This window comes from Stylophora pistillata, chromosome 2, assembly GCF_964205215.1.
Source record: "Stylophora pistillata chromosome 2, jaStyPist1.2, whole genome shotgun sequence".
Classification (NCBI taxonomy): Eukaryota; Metazoa; Cnidaria; class Anthozoa; order Scleractinia; family Pocilloporidae; genus Stylophora; species Stylophora pistillata.
In genome coordinates, this window is record NC_142520.1 from 55,139,878 (window position 1) to 55,164,781 (window position 24,904).

Sequence of the window (24,904 nt, forward strand, 5' to 3'; positions counted from 1 at the left end):
CTCTTCTCACCCATCAAATGTCATCCAATATCAGCTGATGAACTAAGAGTGAGATTTGAGAAAGTGAAGAGGAACATTAATTTTGATGAAGAAAAAATAAAGAAAGTAGAAGAGCAAACACGAGGGCAGTCAAACTCAAATTTGTGGCATCATCACAGGCAGCCCAGGATTACTGCTACAAATTGTTACAGAATAGCTGTGCAAAGGGAAACAACATCACCAACAAAAATCATCCAAGATGTCCTTGGTTACAAAAAACCATTTCAGAGTAAATACATGCAAGAAGGACTTGAAATGGAGGACAGGATCATAGCTGCTTACAAATTATTAAAGCAGGGGGAAGGGGTTACTGATATATCCGTAGAAAAATGTGGCTTTTTCATTTCCAAGCATCATGGGTTACTCGGAGCAAGTCCAGACGGATTAGTGTGTGACCCTTCTGCAGAAGACAGTAAGGGTCTTCTTGAAGTGAAATATATTCAGATGGAAAAGCAAGAAAGTCTGGAGGAGGCTCTGCTCCGAAAAGGAATTTGCAAGAAGTTTGAGGAATCTGTGATTTTGAACTCAAGACACAAATATTATTTTCAAGTACAACAGGCAATGTTTGTGGCAGAGCAAAAATGGACTGACTTTGTGGTTATGGGAACAGCCTCTTCCACACCTTTTTGTGAGAGAGTTTATTTCTCACAAGAACACTGGGATAGAATATTCCCAAAACTTGAATCATTTTTTAACTGCTGGATTGTACCAGAACTTTCATATCCTTGTGTGAAATATGGGCTCCCCAAAATTGATGCGCGCATGTTTTGAGAGCTTTTTGTTTTAAGAGTTTTATTCTTTTTCATCTACTAGAAAACTTATAACTGAAGTTGTATTTCTTAACATGTCCAATGTTGAATAATATCATTATACTATACGCTGCATGTTTTGGCAAACCTAGATTTAAATGTGTAGTCAAAGCATTTGCAATGCTAAACCTAAAATGCAAATGACCCAACCTACTATCATTGTGTGATGTAGCTGCTCCCCAAAGTAAGCTGAATTTGAATCACTCATTTGACTCCAATTTCAATACCAATATTATTGTTTGGTCCAAACAAAATTTATTTCATTACACCATTTAATGAAAGTTATTGCAATATGAATGTTTTCGTGTTTCATCATCAACATGTGTCATGACAGTTAACAATATTACATGATAATTTTTAATTTATAAGAGGGGGTTGAAAATTTGACAAAGCACAGACCACTACAAGCATGTCTGATGCAATAGGTGCAATAGTAATTGGTATCTTATGGTCGAAGATGTGCCAGTTCTTTATACGTTCCATGAGCCGCTCCACATGAACTCTTAGGCTAGCAACCACCTTGTTGTGATTTGTTTCATTTGTGGAAAACTGTATCTTCTGTTCTAAAAATTTTGGTATAACAAGGCTTGCACCAACAGAAGCTAATTCATCCTGACAATTGAACCCTTTGTCAGCCAGTACCTGGTCACCAGGATTTAGTCTGTCTAGAAAACCACTAAGAACAGTTATTTCCTTATCTGAGGTTGAACCAGGAAATAAGTCACTCACAAAACATAAAACACCGCTTGGCGTTATGCCCAACAGTGATTTCATGGTGGTTCTTGACTTGTATGATGAAAAACAGGTAGACTGTGAATCAAGAGCAGATGGCCTCTCCATTTCAAATTCCGTGCAATCGACAGTGACTGTTACGTTAGGCAACAGTTTCTTAAAACTGTCAGGCCTATAACATTGAAGTACTTCTCTTGGGGGGATGATGATAAGAGGTTCAAATTCCCTCCTCAAAAATGGAATCCAGGCATTTACAATCTTAGAGACAGTTGATCTTGAAACCAAAAATCGATGAGCAAGATCATTCTCAAACAAACCCAGCCTCAAGCGCAGCATAACAAGGGTAAACTCCTGGAATTTAGTAAGTACTCTGGGTCTCCCAACATTACCGTTCGTGGTGGTCCTTTTGTGCCCATAATTAATATTGCTAGAGGCTTGTTCTACAGTTTTGTAACAAAGAATAAAAGCATTGTAATCGGGAAAGCCGGTGTAGAATGCAATATCATCATCTTTATCTTTAAATTTGCTTATGTCAAATCTATTGTTATCTAAAGCATGCTTCAAGCTTTCGATTTCCTTTTGTAATTTGCTGTTCACCTCTTTTATGTTGTTGTTTTCTTTCTCCAACTGCTGAATCTCTCCCTTAAGCTTAACAATTTCTTGTTCTCTTGTTTGCATTCTGTTGTAGAAACTGTTTAGTTGGTCTCCAGTAAGTAACGTTTGCATTTCCACACTGGTACTGGTGTCAGCATTAACATTCATATTTTCTGTCTGTTCTTCAAATTTAAAGTTCGCTTCCTGTGGTAATTGAGCAAGTGCTGTTTTTCTTTTTTTGGTTTGCTCTATTTTCTGTACATCTTCGAAACTGGCCCTCTTGCGTTCTCTACGTTGAGCTGTCGGTTTTGTCCATGGAAAAATTGAAGGCAAGTGCGTTCTGCTAAGTTTTTCTCCTCCATCGAAATGAACTGAGCAAATCCGCGTACTCGTAGAATCTAATTTCAGAGTCTCGTTCCTCATAAGAACCACGTACTTTCTACGTATATGAGGGTCTTTTGGAATTCTATAATACTGAAGGTTAGGTGCATTTCTGTAACTATTAGTGCAGCCTGGAATACAGCAGTTATAGTGTGCCATGTTTGTCACACGTCAGCTGTGCGTTTGTTTACCTTCACGCTGTCCCTCCAAATGATCCCAAGAGCCTTTATGGTGGCAAATCGTACCCAGACCGCCGCTCGTTTTGAAAATGGCTAATTGTTAAATACGTATTACAATTGTAACTTTTAATGCATAATGATCGAAAAATATTCCAAATAAACCAAGAACTTTTTTGTAATCTTTTCTTCATAATATATTGGAAACTTTTTGGGGAAATAGTACCAGGGAAACTTTCAATCAACACAATTAATTTACACGGTTTACTAATTTAATGTAATTTATTTTTCATGGCAAAAATGGAGGTCACTGAGTTTGCCTTGAGTTGAAATCACACATTGGAGGCTAGGTATCCCTCATCACTTTGCAAAATGTTTGAACCACCTTAAATAGGTCAGCTTCTTGACAATGACTTAACTTTTGCATACTCTTTGCATTTGTGGCATCTCCAGTTGCGGTTGCTGTTTATTGCCCAGGTTGGTATTTTAACACAGGTGGGATGATACCATTCTTTGCATTTGTCATTACTGCACTGAACATATTCTTCTCTATTGTATGGTAGTCTACAGACACAGTAAATAGCAACAGAGGACTTGATGCTGCTCAAGTGGCAGGGCACTCTCTTTTCAGTTTTGGGGAATGGTGACATTTCTCCATTTTCCAGGCAGTCAACGTAGTGTTGTCGCAAAGATTCTTGATGATACTTCTGATTTGTTGGGTCTATACCATGACACAAATCAGTTGCAAAAGCCAGGGAAAACAGACCACAGTCACTACCTCCAACTTGTCGCTGGACTTTCTCATTGACAAAAGTGACTTTGTCTCCAGGATACATCAACATGCGACAAGCATGCTCTATTGATGTTGAATTCATATTTTTGTAGAGACTATCAAAAATCTTGACGGTACCAGAAGTAGGTGTGGTTGAAATTGTACTAAGACATACCCAGTGTGACCCAGTATTTATGATCTGAATGAACTCTGATGCAGCAGGGACAACAAGAGACCCCTTTACTACTGGATCAATCAGCCCATCTATGAAGGGAAATTGTCTCTTGAGAAGCATTTGCCCTGCATGGATCTCAGAGTCAAAGAGCCAATGGTTCTTCTGTAAAATTGTTGTCTTGCTTTCTAGGTAGAGATTAAGTTTGTAATCTGGATCGTCAGGATAACAATTTGCTATTGTTACCCACGATGCAGGATCTGCTGAATTTTCATCAACAATTATGGTATTTCCTAAAGTAGATTTGCCAAACTGACCTTTGCTAACTGTAGATGATGAACTGTGGCTGGCTGTTGATGACTGACCATTGCTGACTTTTGATGTTTGACTATTGCTCACTGTTGATGACTGACCATTTCTGACTGTTGATGACAAACTTTTGCTGACTGTTGATAACTGACCTTTGCTGACTGTTGATGACAAACTGTTGCTGACTGTTGATGGCAAACTGTTGCTGACTGTTGATGACTGACCTTTGCTGACTGTTGATGACAAACTGTTGCCAACTGTTAATGACTGACCTTTGCTGACCATCAGTGACAAACTTTCGCTGACTGTTGATGACTGGCCATTGCTGACAAGTGTTGTTTGGCTTTTGCTGAGTGTTGAGGACTGACCACTGCTGACTGTTGTTGATGGACTCACAAGGACTTTTGTTATGTGACAATCACTAACTGTTGATGTCTCACTGTTGCTGATTGTCCATAGGAGACTGTTGCTGACTTTCGATGATGGGCAGTTGCTAAATGTTGATAGCTGACTGTTGCTGAAATGCTCCTCTTTCACTTCGATAGATTGTTTTTGCACACCTTGCATTTTTGAAGAAGGAGAAATGCATCTTTTTGGTATGTTAGTTGCATGGGGAGCATGAATGCTTTCCTGCTTTTCGTGATCGTTACCAAGAGGAGATTTTTTCTCTTTGGAGATAATGTATTCCCTTAGAGTAGCATAAGGATCATTGCTTGTTTTAGTTTCATTTTGGACATGGTGGTTCTGTTCTTCAGTGCGCTGTTTCTTTGGTGAAGAGGGGTGTTTAGAACCTTTCTTTCGTTTAAGAACACTCTTTGAGTTGGACCTCTTGGCTTGCATGCTGTTAACAGGAACTTGAACTTTGTAGTGTTTTTGCATCATAGATGCAAATTCTCCAACTCTGTTCCAAAATCTTCTTTTCTTTGGGCGCACAGGTAATGGCAGGTAATTTATAAAGGATGATTGGAGTTGTTTCTTGCTACTTTGTTGATTAATCAATGTTTGTGATGAGTTTTCCTTTTCATCAATAGTTTGAAAAGTTGTGAACTTATTGAGTAAGACTTCAAGAGAACTGTTTAGGTCTTTGAGGACACTTTCATCTTCAATATTGTATGTCAGAGATGTTAGTCCTTTAAGTTTCTCCCTACATATTATTGCCTCTTGCCTGATTTGGCTTTCAATACCTTTTATTTTCTGTTGTGGGACTACTGCTTTGTCATCTGGCTGTTTTTCTGGTATCTCTTCATCAAGAACATTGTCATTTTCTTTGTTACTTTTGTATTTAGTAAAATCAGCAAACACATGCTCCTTGTCTAGTGAGAGATAAGGGTTTTCGCGATATTTTTCTGGTAATGTATCCCACTGCCAGGTGGGGAAGTAGTTGAAAATTGCAAAAAAATGCTTGCATAGCAGGCCAGTATGGCAAAAATCAGGACAGCTGCAATGTGGCATTACATCCCTGGAACCAAAAGACAGATTGTACCAAGTGTTTATTGAGAGTGATCTCACTTGGAATTGACCAACTTCTGTGTCAGTGCAAACTTCCTTAATGTGGTGAGGTTCCACTTCAACAGCTGATCTTATTCTCTGTCTGCAATGGTTAATAAACGGTCTGGGTTTATTGTGCAAGTATTTTGGCACATCTGAGTTGTAACGCCTGTACTGTTCACTGCATTTTGTATTGAGCTCCACATACCTGGAAAATTAACAGCTTTTTAATGTGCTGTTTCTAATGTATTGATATCAGACTTACATATTTCAGATTTGTCACATTATTTAAGTGGCTGAGACCTATTTCCAGCACACTCCAGCACATACTTTGATTGTACCATAGTACTCATCTTTATCAGTTTATGCAGCTATAATACTGTTTCCAAACTAAAATGCAACCCTTACTTAACAAAAGTAATTATGATCATTTTCTTGACATAATAGGTGAACAACATGGAGTAACCTGTGGCTTTAACTGGTTATAACTCAAAGACAAGCTTTTATTATCAAATTTTAATCAGTATGCTAAGATGTAACTTGAAAACTTTAAAAATATATTTTGGAAGCTATCTTAAATAATTCAAAATTTAAGGTGTAATGTAGCATAATGATGATAGATCAATAATAAAAAGAGGGGTCACAGCTGAGCTTGTTTTAGAGTTCTAACAATAGAAAGCTAAAATGAGGTGTGTTTTCAATAGGCTATAATGTTGCTAGTAACCTGTTTTGCCGAGAAAATTATTGTAACTTTTAAGCAAGGATGGTGCATTCATTTGGTTCCAGTAATAATAGCATCAACTGATAAAGAGTGGAAATATTGATCCATCAAAGTATACATGGTGGAATGTACAGAGAAAAGGTTTGACCCACCTTAATACATACAGTGAGCATGGGAATTTTTTGAATTTGCTAACTGCACTTCTAGTATCTACTTGTACCTTCTGTATTTGTCTGGTAAAAATTCCTCAATTAATGTTGTAATCATCCCACTGAGGCTGTTGTTATTTCGGTCCTTCAGGTACTGGTATTTCAAGGACTCATTCTGTCGCTCAATGCCATTGTTGGTGTTGATATTTAACATAAATCTGTCTCGCCTGAAAGCCCACACCCATCGCTGTAATGTTAAACAAAGTACAGGAAACTTGAACTTTTAAATGAATTGGTGTTGATGCATGTTAACAGCTCACAGTATCAATTCATGATTGCTTATACATGAATAAGTTAGAAAAGGTTGTGCATGTCAGGTTAAAAAGAGGTAAGCCTCCAGAGGCAAGTTTTTGTTCTGTTCATACTCACAGGGTATCACAGAGAAGTGAAAAACTATGTGCGGTGGGCAATATTTCATTTCTTACCTCAGACTCTATGAGCCAAGTTTTTTCAAACCACTTCCTGAGCTTGGGATTAGCCCGCCAAAGTGCACTCTCCTTGAGGGAAGACAAATTTATTTCAAACAACTCTTCTGTTGATGATTTTGCAATGTTACGTAGCAATGATAGGACCTCTTCTCTGTTGTCAGTCAACCCATTTTCAGACTTTCGTAGCCATCTTTCCCAGCACTGTTCACGATGGAAGTCACAAATATATGTAGTTGTATCTGTTAAACCAAATTAAAAGGGAAAATTCATGTACATTTACATTTGAGAGAGTTGGTACATTAGTCATTTGAAAGATTAGATAATTAAGCACTATGTAGGAGGTAACCCCTATGGTATCAGCCTACTGTAAGCTTAACTTTGTAGTTTTGCCTACGTGGAAATATCTACCGCTACTTCTTTAACTGAAGACCTAAGTACTAAGGTTCAAATGTATGCCCTTGTTTTCGAATCCCAAGGATGGATCAAGGGTATTAGGATTGTATAGTTGTTACTTTAACTCTTTCAACATCTTGCAAGCATTTTTAATGAGCAGGACCTAATCTAATGAAGCCTTGCACAAACATACGTCTGTAACTTCTTCACAACTTTATAGCAACCTATTTTAAGTAATAATTTTAATTCATGCACCATTTTTGTCATACTGTTTAGTATCTGCTTTCCTTGTTTCTCTTTTTCTAATTTTCATATTGGTCATGTAGCACTGTGCTACCATCATTTTTATATTTTTGATTCAGTAATATATATATTTTTAATTAGTATGAAATGTATGTCATATTTAGGTAATTTTGGAACCACCAGTGAAACCTGGTAGTTTGTCACCCTTTCTAATTAAAGTCTTACTGATCAGTACACTCTACTGAAAACAATTCAAGTTAAGTAAAGCAAGGTTTTGATTAAAAAGAGAATTGTAAAGTTTTCTTACTTTGATTCGATTCTCCCTAGGGACTAAGTTTAGTTTGCTACAATTTCAATGTAGGTTCTCTCTCTTTGTAAACATTAGACCTTTATTAATAAGTCATTGTTACCTTTGAATGTGCTCTCAATGGCATGGATCTCCTCATGGCAAAAGTCAGTCATAAAGAATTTGGGTTTCCAGTTGGCATTCCAGTCATGGAAGATTGTTAGTGCTTCCTGTATTAAAGCTGTGGTTTCCCTTTGAATGATGAAAGAACCAACAACTATGTAATTTACATTTGTCTTCACCACTAGAAAAAATAGAGGGAGCTCATATCGCATTGTCTTGTATGTTGCGTCAAGAAGGGTGATTTCATTTCCATAACGGACCATAAGATTTTTCTGCCAGGCTGTTTGATGAGCAAATAGAAGATCATCTTGCATACAAGTTCCATCTTTGTCATCACTGTTGCTTTCAGCATAGATTGATGACAATGATAGTGCACAGGGTCTAAAATAGAATGGATCTTGAGGTTTCTCCTGATGCCAACTTTTAATTTTCTTTTCAAGGTTCTCCTGATCAGTTTTGGACAGCAGTTTTTTCACTGAGGCCTGGTACATGTGGTTCCTTACATCCACATCTGTTGGATAATATCGTCTATTTGTAGATGATGGTGGAGTTTGCTCTGGGAACAGTTCAGTCTTTACAAATTGCCGAAGATGTCTTTTCATCTCGTCCACAGTTTTCACACCTTCGCCAACAAGCTCTCCGATCTTGTGTACAAGCCTTTTGTCAATGGGCTGCAGAATACCACCAACCTGGTTTTTTGATTCATGAAGGAAAAAATGAAAATGGGACCACAATTTTTGAGAAAGATATATCAAAACTGTTACGCTGATAGTTGTAGCTACTAGTAAAATGCCAATTTAATTATTCAATGGGACAGAACAACTTTAACAAGCGAATAAGTCAAAATTATGTTCTTTAGTAAAATTCATTTATGTGTAGAATTTTATCAACCTCTAATTCAGTCCAAGGCAACTACTTGTTAAGCCTTCACCTGTGTAATCGGCCATTATACAAACAAAGAAGCCAAAACAAAAATTATTAATATAATTGTTATTAGGCTAACTTGTGACAGTTATTTTCATTGGCATCAACAAACCTTTCCAATGATGTGATCCCTGTGTTCATCCCCTTTTGGTAATTGGATATATATTCTACGTTCAAACTCTGGTTTCTGACCATCAGTTATATCAGTCTTGAGCTTTTTGGACATGTCTCTTCTTAGTCTTTCTGTGTTCTCCCTGATCTATGTAATTAAGCCAAAACAGAAATAATCATTCAAATTAAGAGACCTTCTTTTACTGAGCAGGAATAAAATATCAAATTTATGGATGTAAACAGTATGGTGATTGCAGTTTTGTACCTTGTAATTGTAATACTTTACCACTTCTGATAACCGAATACTTGCTGGGCAACCAAACTTCATTGTGTCTTGAGGTAAAAACCGCTTCCTTGTAAAGGAGTGATCATCAATCTGTAAATAAAAAATTGATATTTTAAGCCCCTTGCCTCTTTGTGTTAAAAGCACAAAAAGGTTGTACGTAAAAGGATAATGTAGACTTTGTTAGTCACAACCAAAATACCTTGTTTTCAGCATGTTTTGCTTTAAATGACTTTTTCCTGTCTGGCCCATGTTGGCAGTCAAACACCTTGGTGGCAATTATACTGAAGGGTACTCCATCAAATGGAATTTTATCATCCTTAAAATACACTTTCCTTTGCCTGGCAAAGGGATCTGTGCCGTGGAAACAAAGGAGACCTTTCATTACATTTATGTTAATTATAATCTCCATTGCATCCTGGTGTGCTACCTACACTACTTTCAACCCAATTTATGTCACAGCTTTTCCAGCTACTATTTCAGAGATTCAAAGAATGATATTTCATTCATGCATGGATGGATGGAAAACTTCATTAAGAGTGTCAATAACCTAGCTAGGGAAGATCCCTTACTAATTAGTGGACACAAGAAAGGAAAAAAAAGGTGCTATTTACATTAATATTTATATAACGACTAAGAGAAATTCTATAGTTACCTAATAACAGGATTTATGAGAAAAATATTTAAAACTTATGATAGATTGATAAATTCATCAAGCTACTGAAGGGATAACGCTGTTTATAAGACCCCCTCTCATGCCCACAACATATATTCACATCACTGTACCACCCACACTCTGTAATTCTATGTTTAGTGCTTGGTTAGATACACTTACTGATCAGGACATAATAGAATGGCTAAAAGAACTTTCCATAATTATTACTCTTATTGTTATTTTAATGTGTTGATAATTAAGGTTATTATTTTCGCAATTTTTTATGTCTTTTTTTGTCTTACCTCCGGCTCCAAACATTTTGTCGGATTTAAAACGAGAATTTTGATGTAGTTTCCAGTTCATATTCCCTCAGTACAGCCATAGCTTCTTCAACTGATTTAACGTAGCCAACATACTTGTTTGTTGAACCTCTTAACATTGCCTGCCAAGTACATTTGGATTCAGTAGCATTGTCGTTCTTACTTTCTAAATGCATGCCTTCAGCTAAACCGCTTTCTTCAGCATTTGCTGGCAAAGCTATAACAAACACTCTGTAAACTTCCAGATCTCGCGGACGAGGAAACCTTATTATAATTTCCTTTCGAAAAAGCCCGCCAAACAACAATTGGTTGCGGGAAAATCTTCGAAATTGCGAGAAAGCCATTCGGCACATTACCGAAAATTTTCGTGCTCGATCGCCTGTTGCCGAACGTCAGTTTCATGGATGGAAAGATACACAGGTTGTCACGCCATCTATCAAACTGACGTTGTTCCGCCTTTGGAATCTAAACAGCTTTACCCTGGAAAAGAATACCCCAAGTTTTCAAGATTTATTGAAATATATCAGAAGCCTGTTTTATGAACCAAGCGAAACAAAATATGCCCCTGAAAAGCTCACAAAACGATGGGAATCCGGCAGGATCATCCGTCATGTTTGTTTTCACGAGAAGGTTCCGACGCATTAACCGAAGATGTTCACGGGAGATCATATGACGTCACGTCAGTTTGGTGGATGGAAATAAGTGACGACCTTATATTTACCAATATCAAAGAAATCATAGAAAAATTACAGATGTTGACAGACGTTAGACATGCGGGTAACACCTCTAATCAAATTAGTAACGAAATAATCGAGATTATCGATTACCTCCGGAAGAAAAACCAAATTTCGAAAAAACAATATGATGTATACATACAAAAACATCTGAGCTAATGGAATCTAAGCTTGACGAATTAATCGCAATCAACAAGGAAATTGTCTTAAATAATAAAACTCCGATTCCCCTCGGTGTCAGCTCTCTAAGTTGTTCGAGGGGTGTAAGGCACGATTTTACTACTACCTTCAACCCTGTGATGAAGTTAGACCCAAACACTAAATACTATGTTGCTCTTGACGAAGTGGCGATGTCGTACGCATGGTACAACGTTAGCAACACCTACAACAACAACAAACTCAAATATAGTCACGATTCTGGCAACACGTGGCATGAAATCGAATTCCCTGATGGGAATTTCTCTTATTCAGAACTAAACGCTTATATTAAGCGAGAGCTTGAATCTTTGAAGCATTCTAAAACCGGTATCGAGCTCAAATTTGTACCGGCCCTTTTCAAATGTCTGATTGGTCTCGAAGATGGTTATCAAGTTGACCTGCGAACCGGTGACTTTGGAGATCTTATCGGTTTTACAAAGAAAATCGTGACAGCGACTAGTTACGGTGACAAGCTACCGGATATCACTCGCTCGGTGGATGATATTTATATCCGCACGAATATTGTCTCTGAATCGGTTTTCGGTGGGAAACAATCGGATGTTCTCTTCCGCTTTTCGGTTGATAATTTACCCCTTAGTTTTCCCTTTCATCTCGAACCGAGGCAAAAGAAATATAGCAAAATAAACACGGGTACTATCAGAGACTTGCGAATATACATAACCGATTCCCTAGGGAGACCATTAGACCTAAACGGCACAGCCGTCTCACAAACACTTTTACTGAAGTAGTAGGCATGTTGCCGGTTCTGGGACATTTTCGTCACATTAACGAGAATCTAAGTTAGATTAGTTAATCTTAGTACTTTTTCATGATCTAACTCAAGACATTCACGTCAAATTATTGTGCATATACAATAATTTGGCACTTTCCGGCGGCTCGGCTAAACACATTCACCTCAAATTATTGTGCATATGGTATAATTTTGACACTTTTCCCATCGTCTATTTGTGGTATTCACGTTAAATCATCGTGCATGCACAATAATTTGACGGCGTGCCATTTGCCTTTAAGTGTGTTGTGTGAGCGCTTTGTGGTGTCCTATCGCATGTGTGTGTATTTTGTCTGGTAAAATGATTCGCTTGTCATCGTCGGCGGATAGTGCGACTTTATTGATCTCTTCCATATACATCTCATGTTTTCGACTTCGAAGCGTGTTCATTTTTCGTAGTTGTTTTTCACCACCAAACAAACATCTCTTGTAGTCATCAAAGCTGATCGTACGTTTTACCACCCCCTCCTTCATCCCCTTACACTTTTTCACTTCTTCTTCATCACCAAACATCTTGTAGCTGTACAGCTTGGCCCTCAGACCGACAAACTCTTCTATTATCTTTCCACCTGCCTCATCCTTAAACATTCCAATCACCTTCTTGTTCACACCGGTCGGTATCCCAGAAGGATGCCCCTTTTTAATGTTGCTCGTGTCAAACAAACGATCAACATCATCACTTATATCTTTGTAAAAATCTTCAGTCTGAATCACATAGCAAAGACTATCAGTGTCCGTGAAAAGAAGCTTTGATCTACCCTCTGGATACTTAGGTTTGATGTAGTTGTAGTGAAAGTCGTACATTAACCCTTTGGGACCTGAATTAATTTTTGAGTTTACACAAGTTTCTTAGTTGTAATTTTTAAAAAAAATCATAAAAAATTTAATAATAAAGATAAGTCCCTGAAACTTGGTCATAGTCTTGATTAATAAATGTACAATACAAATTCATACTTATTCGATGATTATGTTTGGTTTGACAGCTGTCAGATGACGTGAAATATGATCTCAACTGTCACAAAACAATGCTTGACTGACTTTGGAAGAAGCACAATTCTTTCTGATTTGAGAGAAAAATTCTGAAATGTTGCTTAAAATAAAGAGTAGTTTATACTGATGATTTTGACTCCTAACTTGGTGTTCTGGTTCATAATGGTTTCTTCTATATGTCGATTTTGTCACGGCATGTGTCACGTCACGCAATCACCTAAATTAATGTTCACTGAATAATAAAAAAAACTTTGTTTCTGAAAGTGTTTTCATGTCTTTAAAGCTAAAAAGTATCTAAAACTGAACTAACTTAATGCCTGTTCTTCACATTGTTGAAATTCAAGGCTGATGGAACACTCTGAAGCAAGGTGCCACACACAGGCCGACGTCACAATCCGGACAAAAGTAGCTGGTCTTCTTCACTATTCCCCGGTCATAGCACACTTTGCATCTTCTTTCCTTTCTCTTGCCACTTTCATTTAAGGGCAAGAAGTCTGGGAAGTGCCTCTCAATGTAGCGAGCAAGCTGGGGCCCTTCATCAGAAGGCCGTCCCCTCTTTCCACGTGAGCAGAAATTGCCAACAAGCTGCTTGGCAAGGTCAATTCGAAATTTCTTCAGGTTTCTTGACGCGCAATGTGGGGATTCCTGATACAGAACAAAACTGTTGAAAATTGCCCTGTCAATTAAATCATAGAAGATCCTACTCCACCATTTCTTCCCTGCAACAGGGATCGTGTAGTAGGACTTCATCTGATCATTTCTGTCGACACCCCCCATATGGGCATTGTAAGATGACACTGTTTCGGGGCAGGGAACCTGCTCAACAGTGCCATCTTTCTTCCTCCTGTTGACTGTTGGCAGGTCATCTGATGGAGCTTTTTGGTTTGTGCCTGCTGCATGCACAGCTTTCTTGTCCATCCATGTCAACGCCAGCATGGGACCTTTCATTCTCCAAATAATGCCCCCTCTTTGCATGCGTTTTATGGCAGCTTTGTCGAACAGTTCTCTTGGAAAGCCTTTGCGACCTGACCTCAGGGTACCACAGCAAAGAATCTTGTTCTGGTACAAATCTTCAATCAACTTTGCTGAGGTAAAGAAATTGTCACAGAATATAATGTACCAATTCCCTTTTATGTGCTGACACAAATTTGAAACTACAGTGTATCCAAGTCCATGTTCAACACCTTGACGTGACTTCCCAGTATATATAGAGAATTCGCACAGGTATCCATTAGAACTGTCAGCCCTGCACCACATTTTTATGCCTCTCTTTATGGGCTTCATTGGCATGTACTGTTTCAACGATGTTTGCCCCTTGTACTTGATCATGGCCTCATCTATTGCCTGCTCTCGATGAGGATTGTAATTCATTCTAAACTTTGTGTTCAGATTCTCCATAAAACTCCTCACCTTGAACAGCTTATCAAAGTTTTCATCGCCACGTTGGGGCATTTGTGAATTGTCACACAAATGAATATTGTAATATACCGTATTTCTTCACCTATAAGCCGAGCGATTTTTTCAGTTTTCGACCCAAAATTTTGGGAGATTTTTCACGGAGAACGGGGTTCGGCTTATAGCCGAGGGTTTTACATTTTAAAAATATACAGTTGCTGAATAACTTTACCCCCCCGGCTTGTAGTCAAGTTAGCAATGAAGCAGAAGTAATAAAACACAACAAAAATAACTTCTGAATATTGGTTATTCACTTTTATGAAATTGGTGGCTCCTAAAGGAGCCGTTTGACGGATACGTGCAAGGGCTTTCAACCCAATGGTTTACTCGCCATCCGTTTCGTTTTCGCTGTCTGTGTCGAACTCGTTCTCTTCTATGTATTCATCATCTACTTCTGGGGTTTCCTCAGAGTAGACCACGTCGTCCTCTGTTCCGTCCAAGGCATTGGAAATACCGCAGGTCTTGAAGGATTTGACAACCATCTCTTCGGGTATCTCTGCCCATGCTTCCTTGATCCACCTGAGGACAAGATTTCTGCTTGGCGCCTTCTTCTTCCCAGCTGGGGTAAACTCAAATGGCCCAGATGTCATCCACGCCAAGTACTTTCGGCGCACATTATCTTTAAATGGCTTGTTTAGGCACTTATCCAAGGGCTGTACAACCGGGGTTAGGCCACCAGGGATAACTGCGACGTCAATGTTTCGCTGCTTCAGGTCATCTTTCACGGAATCGGTCAAGTGAGCTCGGAATGAGTCCCACACCAAAAGGGAACGCTCGGCACGGGGCAAACTCTGTCGAATCCATTCTCGGATGCCCTGTTCATCCATCCACCCTTTCTTATGGAAGGAAACACGAAGAGGATGCGGCACAACCAGATCTCTCGGTGTACGGACGCCTTTGAAGATGACTTTCGGTGGCACCTTTGCTCCATCGGCAGCAACAGCAAGAACGACGGTGAAGCTCCGCTTTTCCGCTCCGCAAGATTTTACTGGCACTGTTCGGCTTCCACTGAATTCCAGTGTTCGGTTCGATGGCAGCTCAAAACGCATGGGTGTCTCATCCATGTTGTAGATGCGGGATAAAGGGTAGTCGGCGCGTCTTCTTGCTGCAATGACGAAGCGATGAAAGCACACAATGTTCTCTTCGAGATCGGCGGGCAATCGCTGGGCCAGAGTTGTTTTGGTTCGCATGCTGACCGAGTGGCGTCGTTTCCATTTCTCGTACCATCCACGGGAAGCTTTGAAAGCAGGATCATCGGAGAGCTCTTTAGCTTTAAGGCGAAGGATCAATCCACTCACCGCAATACCTACGAAAAATAAAATAACAATCTTATTTTGCTGCGAGATAACCGTAGATTCGTGACTGCAGCACTCTTTTCGTGACATGTTATGAAATTGTCATGACAACAACATATTTCTGACCAATCAAAGTCTCTGTTTCCCACGCACTGAAAGACGATATCATTCAACTCTTCAAAAACTCTTAAAATTTTAGACAGAAAAGTAAATACCAACCTTGTTCTCTTTGCTGTGAAAACCACTCCATCACTTGCTGGTCTAGTTCGGGATATTTCGGAGTGAAACGGCCCATCGTCGCACGTTTTGCAGACATCTTCAGCTCTCCGGAAAGAATAGTCGCCTGGTCTCTTCTCCAGCGTCGTACCATGGACTCGCTTAGTCCATATTCTCGAGCGATTTCCGAGTTGTTTTCTACCGCTTCAGCTTCCGCGATAACTTTTATCTTGAAAGCCATACTATACGAGGAACGGCGTGCTTTAGGCATGATGATAAAAAGTGACAGCGACGAAAGGTATACTCGATAGATTGATACTTTGAAACGTTTAACTGAGATTATTATTGTTGTTGTGGTTAATCTGTTGTCGCGTGGTAGTATTTATACAGTTCGTTGGATCAATTGATATTCATATCTCTTGATTGGTTCGCTTTTTTTCTTTTGTGTTTATTGTAATTCATTAGGTTTTGTGTTTAGTGAGTCAATTTCTTATGTTTTCCGTGAGGTTCGCTTGCTCAAATGGCCAGTTACAATCAATAATTTCGCTCTCGGCTTATAGCCGATGGTTTTACCTTTTTTTTTGGGCAGCTTGAGTGTAGCGTAAAGACCCTGAAAGTCAGGGTCTCGGCTTATAGCCGAGATCGGCTTATAGGTGAAGAAATACGGTATGTCTAAAAATCTGTCCCTGGCCATGACTTTTGAGAAAGCTGGGACTCCTAATACCCAGTCAGTTGACCAGTAATCTCTCAAACTAGGTACCCGGTGAATACTCATGGCAATAAGAAGTCCAAGAAAAGCTTTCAGTTCCTCTAAAGAAACCTCTTTCCATGAATTTGGATCCTTTTGCCTCTGTGTCATTGTCTGGCGGGCATAGCGATTTGTTTCCCTTATGATAATTCCCAGAATGTGGTTATCAATAAACAGCTGGAAAAAATCAAGAACCAAACTACCTCTTGGTAGCGGATTCACTTGTCCTACAGGCTGAGTAAATCCTGGAATATCCACATCACTTGCTTCTCTGCTCCACTCGTACTCATTTACACATGAATTTCTTGGCCTACCTCTAGCAGCACTTGCTTCAGCAGCAGGTGATTCTCGAATGTCAACTGCAGCCAAAGTAACTTCTTCTTCATTATCACCAATTTCCATGTCATGATCTGGAAAGAAATTGCCCTGATCGTCGTCGGATTCTTCATCTTCAAACCCTTCAATGTCTGAGTTCAAGCCATCATCGGGAATGTCGAAATTATCATCTAAATACTCCAATATTTCGTCCACAGTATACGTCCTTGAGTGTGACGCCATTTGCAGAAGCCCTTTAAATGTTCCTGCGAAATTTACTAGTCGAAAACTCGAGAAAAATTGACAAAATTCGGATGAAAATGAACAAGAAAGGCTTCGAAACGAAAGATCCAAGATGGAGACTTGATTTTATAACCGTTTGAGGACTGGGAACTAAAAACAGAGTATCCGCTGGGCAGAATTGTGGCGCGTGATTTGTATGGCCGATATATCGGCCATCCGGTCACAAAGGGTTAATGTCTTACTGATATCGAGGATGCTCATCCCGAGATAGAGAGGTTTATTGAAGACAATCTGTGTCTTTCCCATATGTATTGCGCAGAGATCTTCAGAGAAGATGGTTCGGTGTTTGAAGTTGACCCTATTTGTTAACTTCTTTGCCTTCTCTTCTCTCGTAACAAGCCTCACGTCAACGCGTTTTCGAATGTTTTCCATGGTTTTACCAAAGACAGCGTTGCTCATGAGCTTGAAGAAGTCTTTTTCAAAGTCGTTGTCAGCCTTGGTTCTTAACTCTGTGTTCAAATCGATGTACTTCTTCATCCAAGGTCTCTCATTGAACCTTATGACGCGATGAATCTTTTTTATTTCAATTCCAAGACTCATGTATTGCTTTAATATCTCGTGATGAACGATATACTTTTTCTTTTCGTTTAACGTACAGACCAGCTTATGTACTTTCCCAATTAACAGATTCTCAGGAGCGGGTGGATAGTCGTTGAAGTGATCGTGAAGCTCTTTTTTGACGCCTTTCAAGTCGACTTCGAGAATGCAGGGAAAACTCTTCCACTCTCCAAAATCTTTTTCATCTACCCATTTAAAACCACCTGTAGGCAGATTCTTGCTCATTGCCCAAGCGTAGAGGGCGTTTGCATCGAGATACGTGATGAACTTTGAAGGTTGGGTAGGGTCAAAGGTTTCTTCCATGTATTTGTTATTGGCTTTTGCATGCCTTGTCGAAATCATTGAAATCCCACCGCGAATACCGGCCTCAAACATGTGCAACATGTTTATATCACTCAACAACTCAAGTTCTATCTCAGTCAACTTGAGACAAGCATCCCAAGCCAAACCCGGAGCGGTGAAGTACCAACAAGGATCGAGAGTGTAGATCTTTTTGCAAAGCTCACGAAAGTTTTCAAACACATCGGCTAGTAAAAGAACATCGCTTCGATTGTAGAGATTGTGGTAATCTCTGAATGTCTTACAACCAAAAACTCTCCATACATTTTGAGCATGGGTATAGTCATCATCCAAGATACCTTTACCACTTAACGCGGAGAAGAAAGCTTCTTTTGGTGGAAGTTGTGGCTCATCAAGCTTGTGTATAGAGTCCATCCATTCGTAGGGATAAACACCCATTCTCATCAACAGTTTAAGCTTCTCTCCTGAATAATATTTGGCTGTATTTTGAAAGAAAGACTCACCCTTTGTGGTAAGGTTTTTGACAAGCTTGTCAAGACTGGAAGCCATGAATTTGAAGCTGTCAATAAACCTCAACTCTCTCTTTACCTCGACGAGTTTTTCTTTTTCTTTGTCGAAAAACTTGTCAACCACAACGTGTTTCGTAAAGCTAATGTATTTTTCTTCGTTATTGGGTATGCAATCAATGTCACCCTCTGAAACACCAAGATTTCTAACAAAGAGGTGGGCGTCATAGTTTGCTAAGTTGTGCAACACGACAGGTATGAATTTTGGTCGTTGAAATTTGAGATTACAGCTGTTATGCGCAGCCCCTCGAAATTTGCCGGTGTAATGGCAATGATCGCGAACTTTGTCCTTCCCCTCTTCGAAATCTTTTCCGCATAACCAACAAGACGTTGCATTTTCAAATTCAACAGCATCACCGTCTGTGAAGATCATCTCCTTTGTGGGATGGTTTCTGTATATGCTATTAACCTCTGCTTCAAGCGCTTCAACGAATGTTTGTGCTACATCTTCATCCTCAGACTTGGCTGTATACTCAACCCGTTTTGAGTAACTATCATCAAATGTGCACTTATCTTTCGTTTTATATTTAACATTTCTTTAAGGCAATTTTTTTTCATTTTTTCATAACTTCTGAAGTTCGCTTACATCAACCCACGAATTAAATTTCTCTGGATAACCACTCCACTTCACGAGAGCTTGTTTGCCCTTCTTTCGTATAACCTTCTCAATGCGGAAAAGGCCTGAAAGGCTCTGCTTTGCCTTCAACATCTCTTGTTCGTAGAAAGTGCCTTTAATCTCTTCCCCAAGCAGATCCTTCAACTTGTAAGTGATGGGCTCTGTGTATTGCACCTCATCAACAACAAATATTTCTTCAGACCAATTTGGGGTGTAGCCCTTGTCGAACAATTTTCTCTTGAATTTGGAGATTCGAACGTGGTCGCCAACCGCAAACTTTGGTTTTTCCCACCCCCTTTGAGCATCCAGCTCTTTACCGTACAGTTTCAAATAGACGGCATTCTCATTCTTCTTCTTGGAGGCCTCTACAGGCGTCATACCGATCGATCTGTGTTTTGTGTTGTTGTACTTCTCGAGAATCTTTGGCAATATGTCGAGATACACCGTGTTGTTCTGGATGGTAAACTGCTTCCACATTTTTGTCTTGATCGTACGATTCCATCTCTCACACACAGACGATTTCTCTTCATTCTCTGTCGAGTACAGCTCAACACCTTTCGCTTTGAACAGATCTTTGACACTTTGATTGTAGTACTCCGAACCTTTATCGGTCCACATTTTCTTCGGCACCCGCCCCTCGGCAAATATCTTTTTGAACCCCTCCGCCACACTCTCACCCTTTTTATTCTTCAGAGGTACGATCCAACCGTACTTGCTAAAAATGTCTAACACCATCAGCAAATATCGATAACCCTTATTCCACTTTGCAAACTTTTGCATCTCTACCAAGTCAGAGCACCAAATCTCATCAATACCGTTCACAATAAGGCGTCGCTTTGTAAAGTTTCGTCTGATGGGTTTATGTAGCTCATCTGCTAGGCTCGCTTCCCACCCTTCGGCTTCGCCTTTGACTTTTTTTTTCCACCCACACCCATACCTAGCTTCTGTTTGGTGTTGATTACGTTTCTCGCAAGCCAATGACCCCACTGCCTCTGATCGTACGGTATAGCATCGAGCGCTTTCACCATCTTACGATCAGCCTCATTCTTACACTTCTTTGGGTTTGCCTTGTTTGCACAAACGGCATAATCAACGTCGTGTCGCATTGCGGTAGCGTCAGTCAGGCTTGCCGGTGGGTCATAGATCTCAAGAATCTCACCAGTCTTTGGATCGAAGCGCAGTTGATTCTCGAGCGGGTTCCAGGGTCCAGTATATTTGTGACCCGGTAGCGTCCAGCCGCTTTTCGGCTTCGGTAGTTTGCCAATCGCTTTGTGAATATCAAAGGCTCCACCTTCGTAAAGAGGATGAGTCGGGTCATTCACCCCATCAGGTGCATACATCGACATCGGTAGTATCTGATTTACATCTTGCGCATTATAACCGACGTTTCCCCCTCTTATCTTTTTGCTCATATCGTTGACAAACGCATCGAGAGCATCATCAAGATACTTGTTTGCCGTCTTTTTGAACTTGCTCTTCGCATAGTCAGATTTGACAGCGTTTGCAAGCCCTAGCTGAGCCATGTTCGCTAGCCCCTTTACAGCCATCTCACCCAACGAGGTACTTGTTCGCCCTACATCTTCAAAGAGCGTCCCGCCTTTTTTTTTCCTCCGCTCACGAAAGAAACTTTGGTGATGCCACACTCGGCACACTTTGATTTGATCATCGGTCGACCATTTTTCGCAACCTCATGCCGCTCACTACCCGGCACGCTATCAGTCTTCTTCTTTTGCTTCACGCAGTAAGTTTTCATTTTTGAGTTGTGTCCTTAGTACTATGTTTTATATTTTTTCGTCAAAATTTCGTGCACAGGTGCCCTTTATCTTATCGCAAAACAAGAAATCATAGGGTCTCAACGCTGAAAAAGCACTGACATCGAAGCAGTTCTCATCGGCGATTAACCTACGGTGCCGCTGTGTTGGTGGTAAATATATGATCATGTGAGAGCAATTAAGCCTGATATCCATAGGTGTCTTGTGATACGACTGGGATAGGTACACCGGTGAGATTTGATGGTGTCGTCCATCGATGAAGTGCTTGAGGATCTTGCTTTGCGTCTCTTTTGGAGCTGTGATCAAGTCATCGAAAATCACAACCTTTCGCCCCTCGGTGGGGTATTCGGTTGTGTCGATAATCTGAGCCGGGTCCATAAGATGTAAAATCTGATAACCCAGTCTTTGCGAATGCTTATGCATGACCTTCGCAAGGTCTTGTATCAACTCTTGGTGGAAGTTGGGGCTATAGATATATATATCGTCATATGGTACAAGCGGTGCCCTCAACATATAGGACAGCAGATTGGTCTTACCGCTACCTGAGGGGCCAGCTATCAACATTCTATAGTCTTCATTGAGATAGTCAACGCCTGGAACCCTTCTTTTTCGAGTACCACCACCACGAGTGGTAGTCATTTTTGGTATGTTAACCATACTTTGTTCTTTTCTTCAGCCTTTTGTAATACTATCATAGAAAATGTGTGTTGCTTTTTTGGTCGGTATGGAACTACCCTTGTTTTTTTTTCTTTTTTTTGATTTTTTTTCTCTGTAAAGATATAAAGCGAAGAAAAGTAAAGTACATTACATTACAGATTTACAAACATGCAACTCTCAAGTCTTAAAAGTATTACGCGGGATAATGTTATCTTTGAAGAGGCGGCCACTAACCAACACGGTCACGAACGTATCAACATCAAGATCAAACACGCCGGGGCGGCTGCCGGTCCGTTGGTGATAGCTTCACCTTTTCGATTCTCGTTTGGTGTACAGCCAAGCTTGAGTAAGAGTGGAGTAAATGTTATAGGCTACACACTACCCACTCCTCTGTGGAACCACAAAGCTGACGGCTCTGGCGAGCCAACGCAGAAAGAATTTGCCTTCTATGAAGCATTGAAAGAGTTGAAGCACATTTGCTATCAATATCTAGACGAAGTTTATGGCACAGATGTGGCAGAGAGCATAAAGTTTCCACTGGTGGAGAAAGAGGGGAAAGCACCAGTACTATATCCAAGGCTTATGTACAGTCAAAAGTCTGGTAGGACACGTACCATCTTTCACACAAGGTGGGGAGAAAGACTCACTCCGCTACTAGACTGTCTTGATTACTGTAAAGTAAAGATGACCATCGTGGTTGATAGTATCTATCTGAGTGATGAGTACGCATCGGTACAGCTGAAACTAAACGATGTATATATACAACATTTGCCGCAGACACAGGTGCAGCCATTGGCCGTCCTTTCTGAAGATGAACTCGAAGATGATGAAGAGCTAGACCTTGAAGACTAGACCTCTTCGTGGTCTTTTTTTCCTTTTTTGAAACGAAAAAGGAAAGGTATTCTTACCACTTAAGTGGTAAGTTAAGTGTAAAAAGCAGATGTTGCATTTATTTGAAAAGTTAAGTGCTACCCTTGTTTTTCACTTTTTTTGATTTTTTTTGTCTTGGATAGTTGCAAAGCAACTAAAGCACAGCACATTACAATTATTACACGCGATGATGAAACTCACAGAACTCAAAGACATCAACAAGGACAACGTCATATTCGAAAAACAGAAAACCGGATCAAAATACGAAAGTCACATCAAAATTAAAGTAAAAAACGCCTGTGGGGAAACGGGGCCGCTGGTGATAGTATCCCCTCTCCTCTATTCATACCTACAACAAAACTTGAGTGTAGATGGAGATATTAAGGGGTACACAATGCCTGTTTACCTGAGTCCATTCAATTCACAAGAAAAACTTTTTTATAATGCCTTGAAAGAGTTGAAGAATCTTTGCTATGAACACCTCAATAAAGTTTATGGAAAAGAGGTGGCAGAGAGTATGAAATTCCCTATGGTTGAGAGAGAAGAAGATGAAGATGAAGACCCAATCTTTTACCCCAAACTTATGTACTCTGAGTCTATTCAGAAGATACATACCCCCTTACATATACACACATTGAATGTACACACAGGTGAAGATGTTGTTTACACAAAATTAGAGCTACTTGATTACATAGGTCGTGAGTGTAGGGTAAAGATGGCCATTGTCATCGACAGTATAGTTTGCAGTGGAGATTGGTGAGTGCAGCTGCTAGTGCATGATGCATATGTGAAACTTGGAGGTTTCTCGAAAAACCGATATGCCACCTTTGATGTGACAGACAGCAGAGTAGTTAAATTCAACCTTGAGAGGTTGAAGAAACTGTCTCCACCACCTTCTTGGCCTACAGCCTTTTTGTCTGACTTCAAAGAGCCATCTTACCCAAATCCATTCGGTGTTTGGCCTGACTATGAAAGGTTGAAGCAAGTTGATTGTAAAGAAAAAGATGAAGAGGTTGAAGAAGAAGACGATGACTGGTACTTGGAGTTACCTTAGAGCGAAGAAGAAGACCTCGAAGAGGTTGAAGAGGAAGATGATCCCGAAGGATGCTTTTGCAAGCGACAAACAAAATACCATACTTCAACAGAATTCCTCAATGCAATAGCTGAATGCAAAAACACGATGCAATACATCGATAAAGTACGCAGCAAAAAAGAAGAGAAAGAAGAGAGAGAAGAGAAAGAAGAGAGAGAAGATGAAGAGGTAGAAGATGAAGCCTTACCAAAAAGCGATCAGACTGTCCCACGTCTCAAATATATAGCCCCCATTAACTTTAACGAAAAGACTGGCATGCTTCTTCACCCATGGAATGGCAAGTTTTACGACATCCGAAAAGCAGTTGGGTGGGATGGGAGACCATTGCTGCCAATGGATGAAGAAGAAAAAGAAGAAGAAAAAGAAGAAGAAAAAGAAGAAAAAAATGAGGAAAAAGATGAAGATGAATATGATGAATATGATGAATATAACTGGTTTCACGTGCCAAACAAAAAATTTGAACTGCTCGCAGCTCATAGAAATCTTCTGACAGAGCTTCAAAAAAAAGACCTCTGGACCGCGCTTGAATCTGGGGGTGATTTGAAAATAAAGCCAACTAAGATACAACAATCAAATCGTTTTTTCATCAATCTTCTCGTTAGTATCAGTAGTTCGGTGCCCTTCTATGCCGTAGAAGGTAGGGCACTACCCTTACAACAACAAGACTTACAAGTCTAAAGCAAGCCTTCTTTTTTCCTTTTTTGTTTCAAAAAAGGAAAGCACCGAAGAAGTTGACTATCCCAGAGCCTAGGCCTCACCAAAGCGTTTTTCATACTGCTTGAGTACCTTACTCGACTGAAATATCGGGCAAAGATCTGTGATGGTGTCATCGATAAGCTTCACCTCATCGAGGAACGATGCGCTGTTGAAGGCTCTTCCTCTCAGGTAGCTTCTCAGATCGGTCAAGATCTTCTCATAGGTAGTGAAAGCGAATTTACTCATATCTATCTTTCTGTCAAACTTCTTCACCTCTGTAAACGTTTTGAGAAGGAGGCCGGTGCCAGATATTGTAGCGAGGGGTATCGGATTTAGGGTTACTCCACCGGCTATCCCACCAACAATGATGAGCGTGGTACTTCCCAGTTTGCAGAGAAGACTCTTTCGTTTGAAGATGGTGAATATCTTGCGCGAGCACCACCACTTCTTGTGGTAGTGTTTGTATAGAGCCTTGAGTTCATCGATCTTTTCCTCACCGATCGAGTAGTCGATGTGATTAAAGTTGAAGATGGCTGCGTCAGACATTTTATTATGAGTGACTCA

At 40.0% G+C, this 24,904-nt stretch overlaps 5 protein-coding genes across 5 annotated transcripts in view; 2 read left to right on the forward strand and 3 right to left on the reverse strand.

Moving 5' to 3' along the window:
* Window positions 1–916, forward strand: part of LOC148740469 (uncharacterized) — a 3,180-nt gene extending 2,264 nt beyond the window's left edge. Inside the window, exon 2 of the mRNA XM_088748484.1 lies at window positions 1–916. This exon is cut by the window's left edge and continues 829 nt beyond it. Within this exon, the coding sequence (XP_088604610.1) occupies window positions 1–810 (810 nt within the window). The 3' untranslated portion in view covers window positions 811–916.
* LOC111344527 (neurochondrin) overlaps window positions 1–24,904 on the forward strand; it is a 130,882-nt gene that overhangs the window by 33,304 nt on the left and 72,674 nt on the right. The gene's annotated exons all lie outside the window — the stretch shown is intronic.
* Window positions 1,081–2,779, reverse strand: LOC148740470 (uncharacterized). Its single transcript, XM_088748486.1, has one exon. The coding sequence runs from the start codon at window positions 2,712–2,714 to the stop codon at window positions 1,206–1,208; it is 1,509 nt and encodes a 502-aa protein (XP_088604612.1). The 5' UTR covers window positions 2,715–2,779; the 3' UTR covers window positions 1,081–1,205.
* LOC111344454 (uncharacterized) lies at window positions 2,835–10,142 on the reverse strand. The gene is made up of 5 exons (XM_088748476.1): window positions 9,396–10,142; window positions 7,877–9,286; window positions 6,828–7,069; window positions 6,414–6,589; window positions 2,835–5,680 (listed from the first exon to the last, which is right to left on the reverse strand). The coding sequence occupies exons 2-5, from the start codon at window positions 8,475–8,477 to the stop codon at window positions 3,127–3,129; spliced, it is 3,573 nt and encodes a 1,190-aa protein (XP_088604602.1). The 5' UTR covers window positions 8,478–9,286; window positions 9,396–10,142; the 3' UTR covers window positions 2,835–3,126.
* LOC111338968 (uncharacterized) lies at window positions 17,303–19,009 on the reverse strand. Its single transcript, XM_022945534.1, has one exon. The coding sequence runs from the start codon at window positions 19,007–19,009 to the stop codon at window positions 17,303–17,305; it is 1,707 nt and encodes a 568-aa protein (XP_022801269.1).

Bases quoted from the DNA above. Each gene is read 5' to 3' on its own strand.
- LOC148740470 (XM_088748486.1), bottom strand. From the start codon at position 2,714: ATGGCACACTATAACTGCTGTATTCCAGGCTGCACTAATAGTTACAGA.
- LOC111344454 (XM_088748476.1), bottom strand. From the start codon at position 8,477: ATGAAAAGACATCTTCGGCAATTTGTAAAGACTGAACTGTTCCCAGAG. The intron at 6,590-6,827 runs GTAAGAAATGAA...TTAACATTACAG, and splicing joins CTTGGCTCATAGAGTCTGAG to CGATGGGTGTGGGCTTTCAG. The intron at 5,681-6,413 runs GTACAAGTAGAT...TTAATTTTCCAG, and splicing joins TTACCAGACAAATACAGAAG to GTATGTGGAGCTCAATACAA.
- LOC111338968 (XM_022945534.1), bottom strand. From the start codon at position 19,009: ATGATCTTCACAGACGGTGATGCTGTTGAATTTGAAAATGCAACGTCT.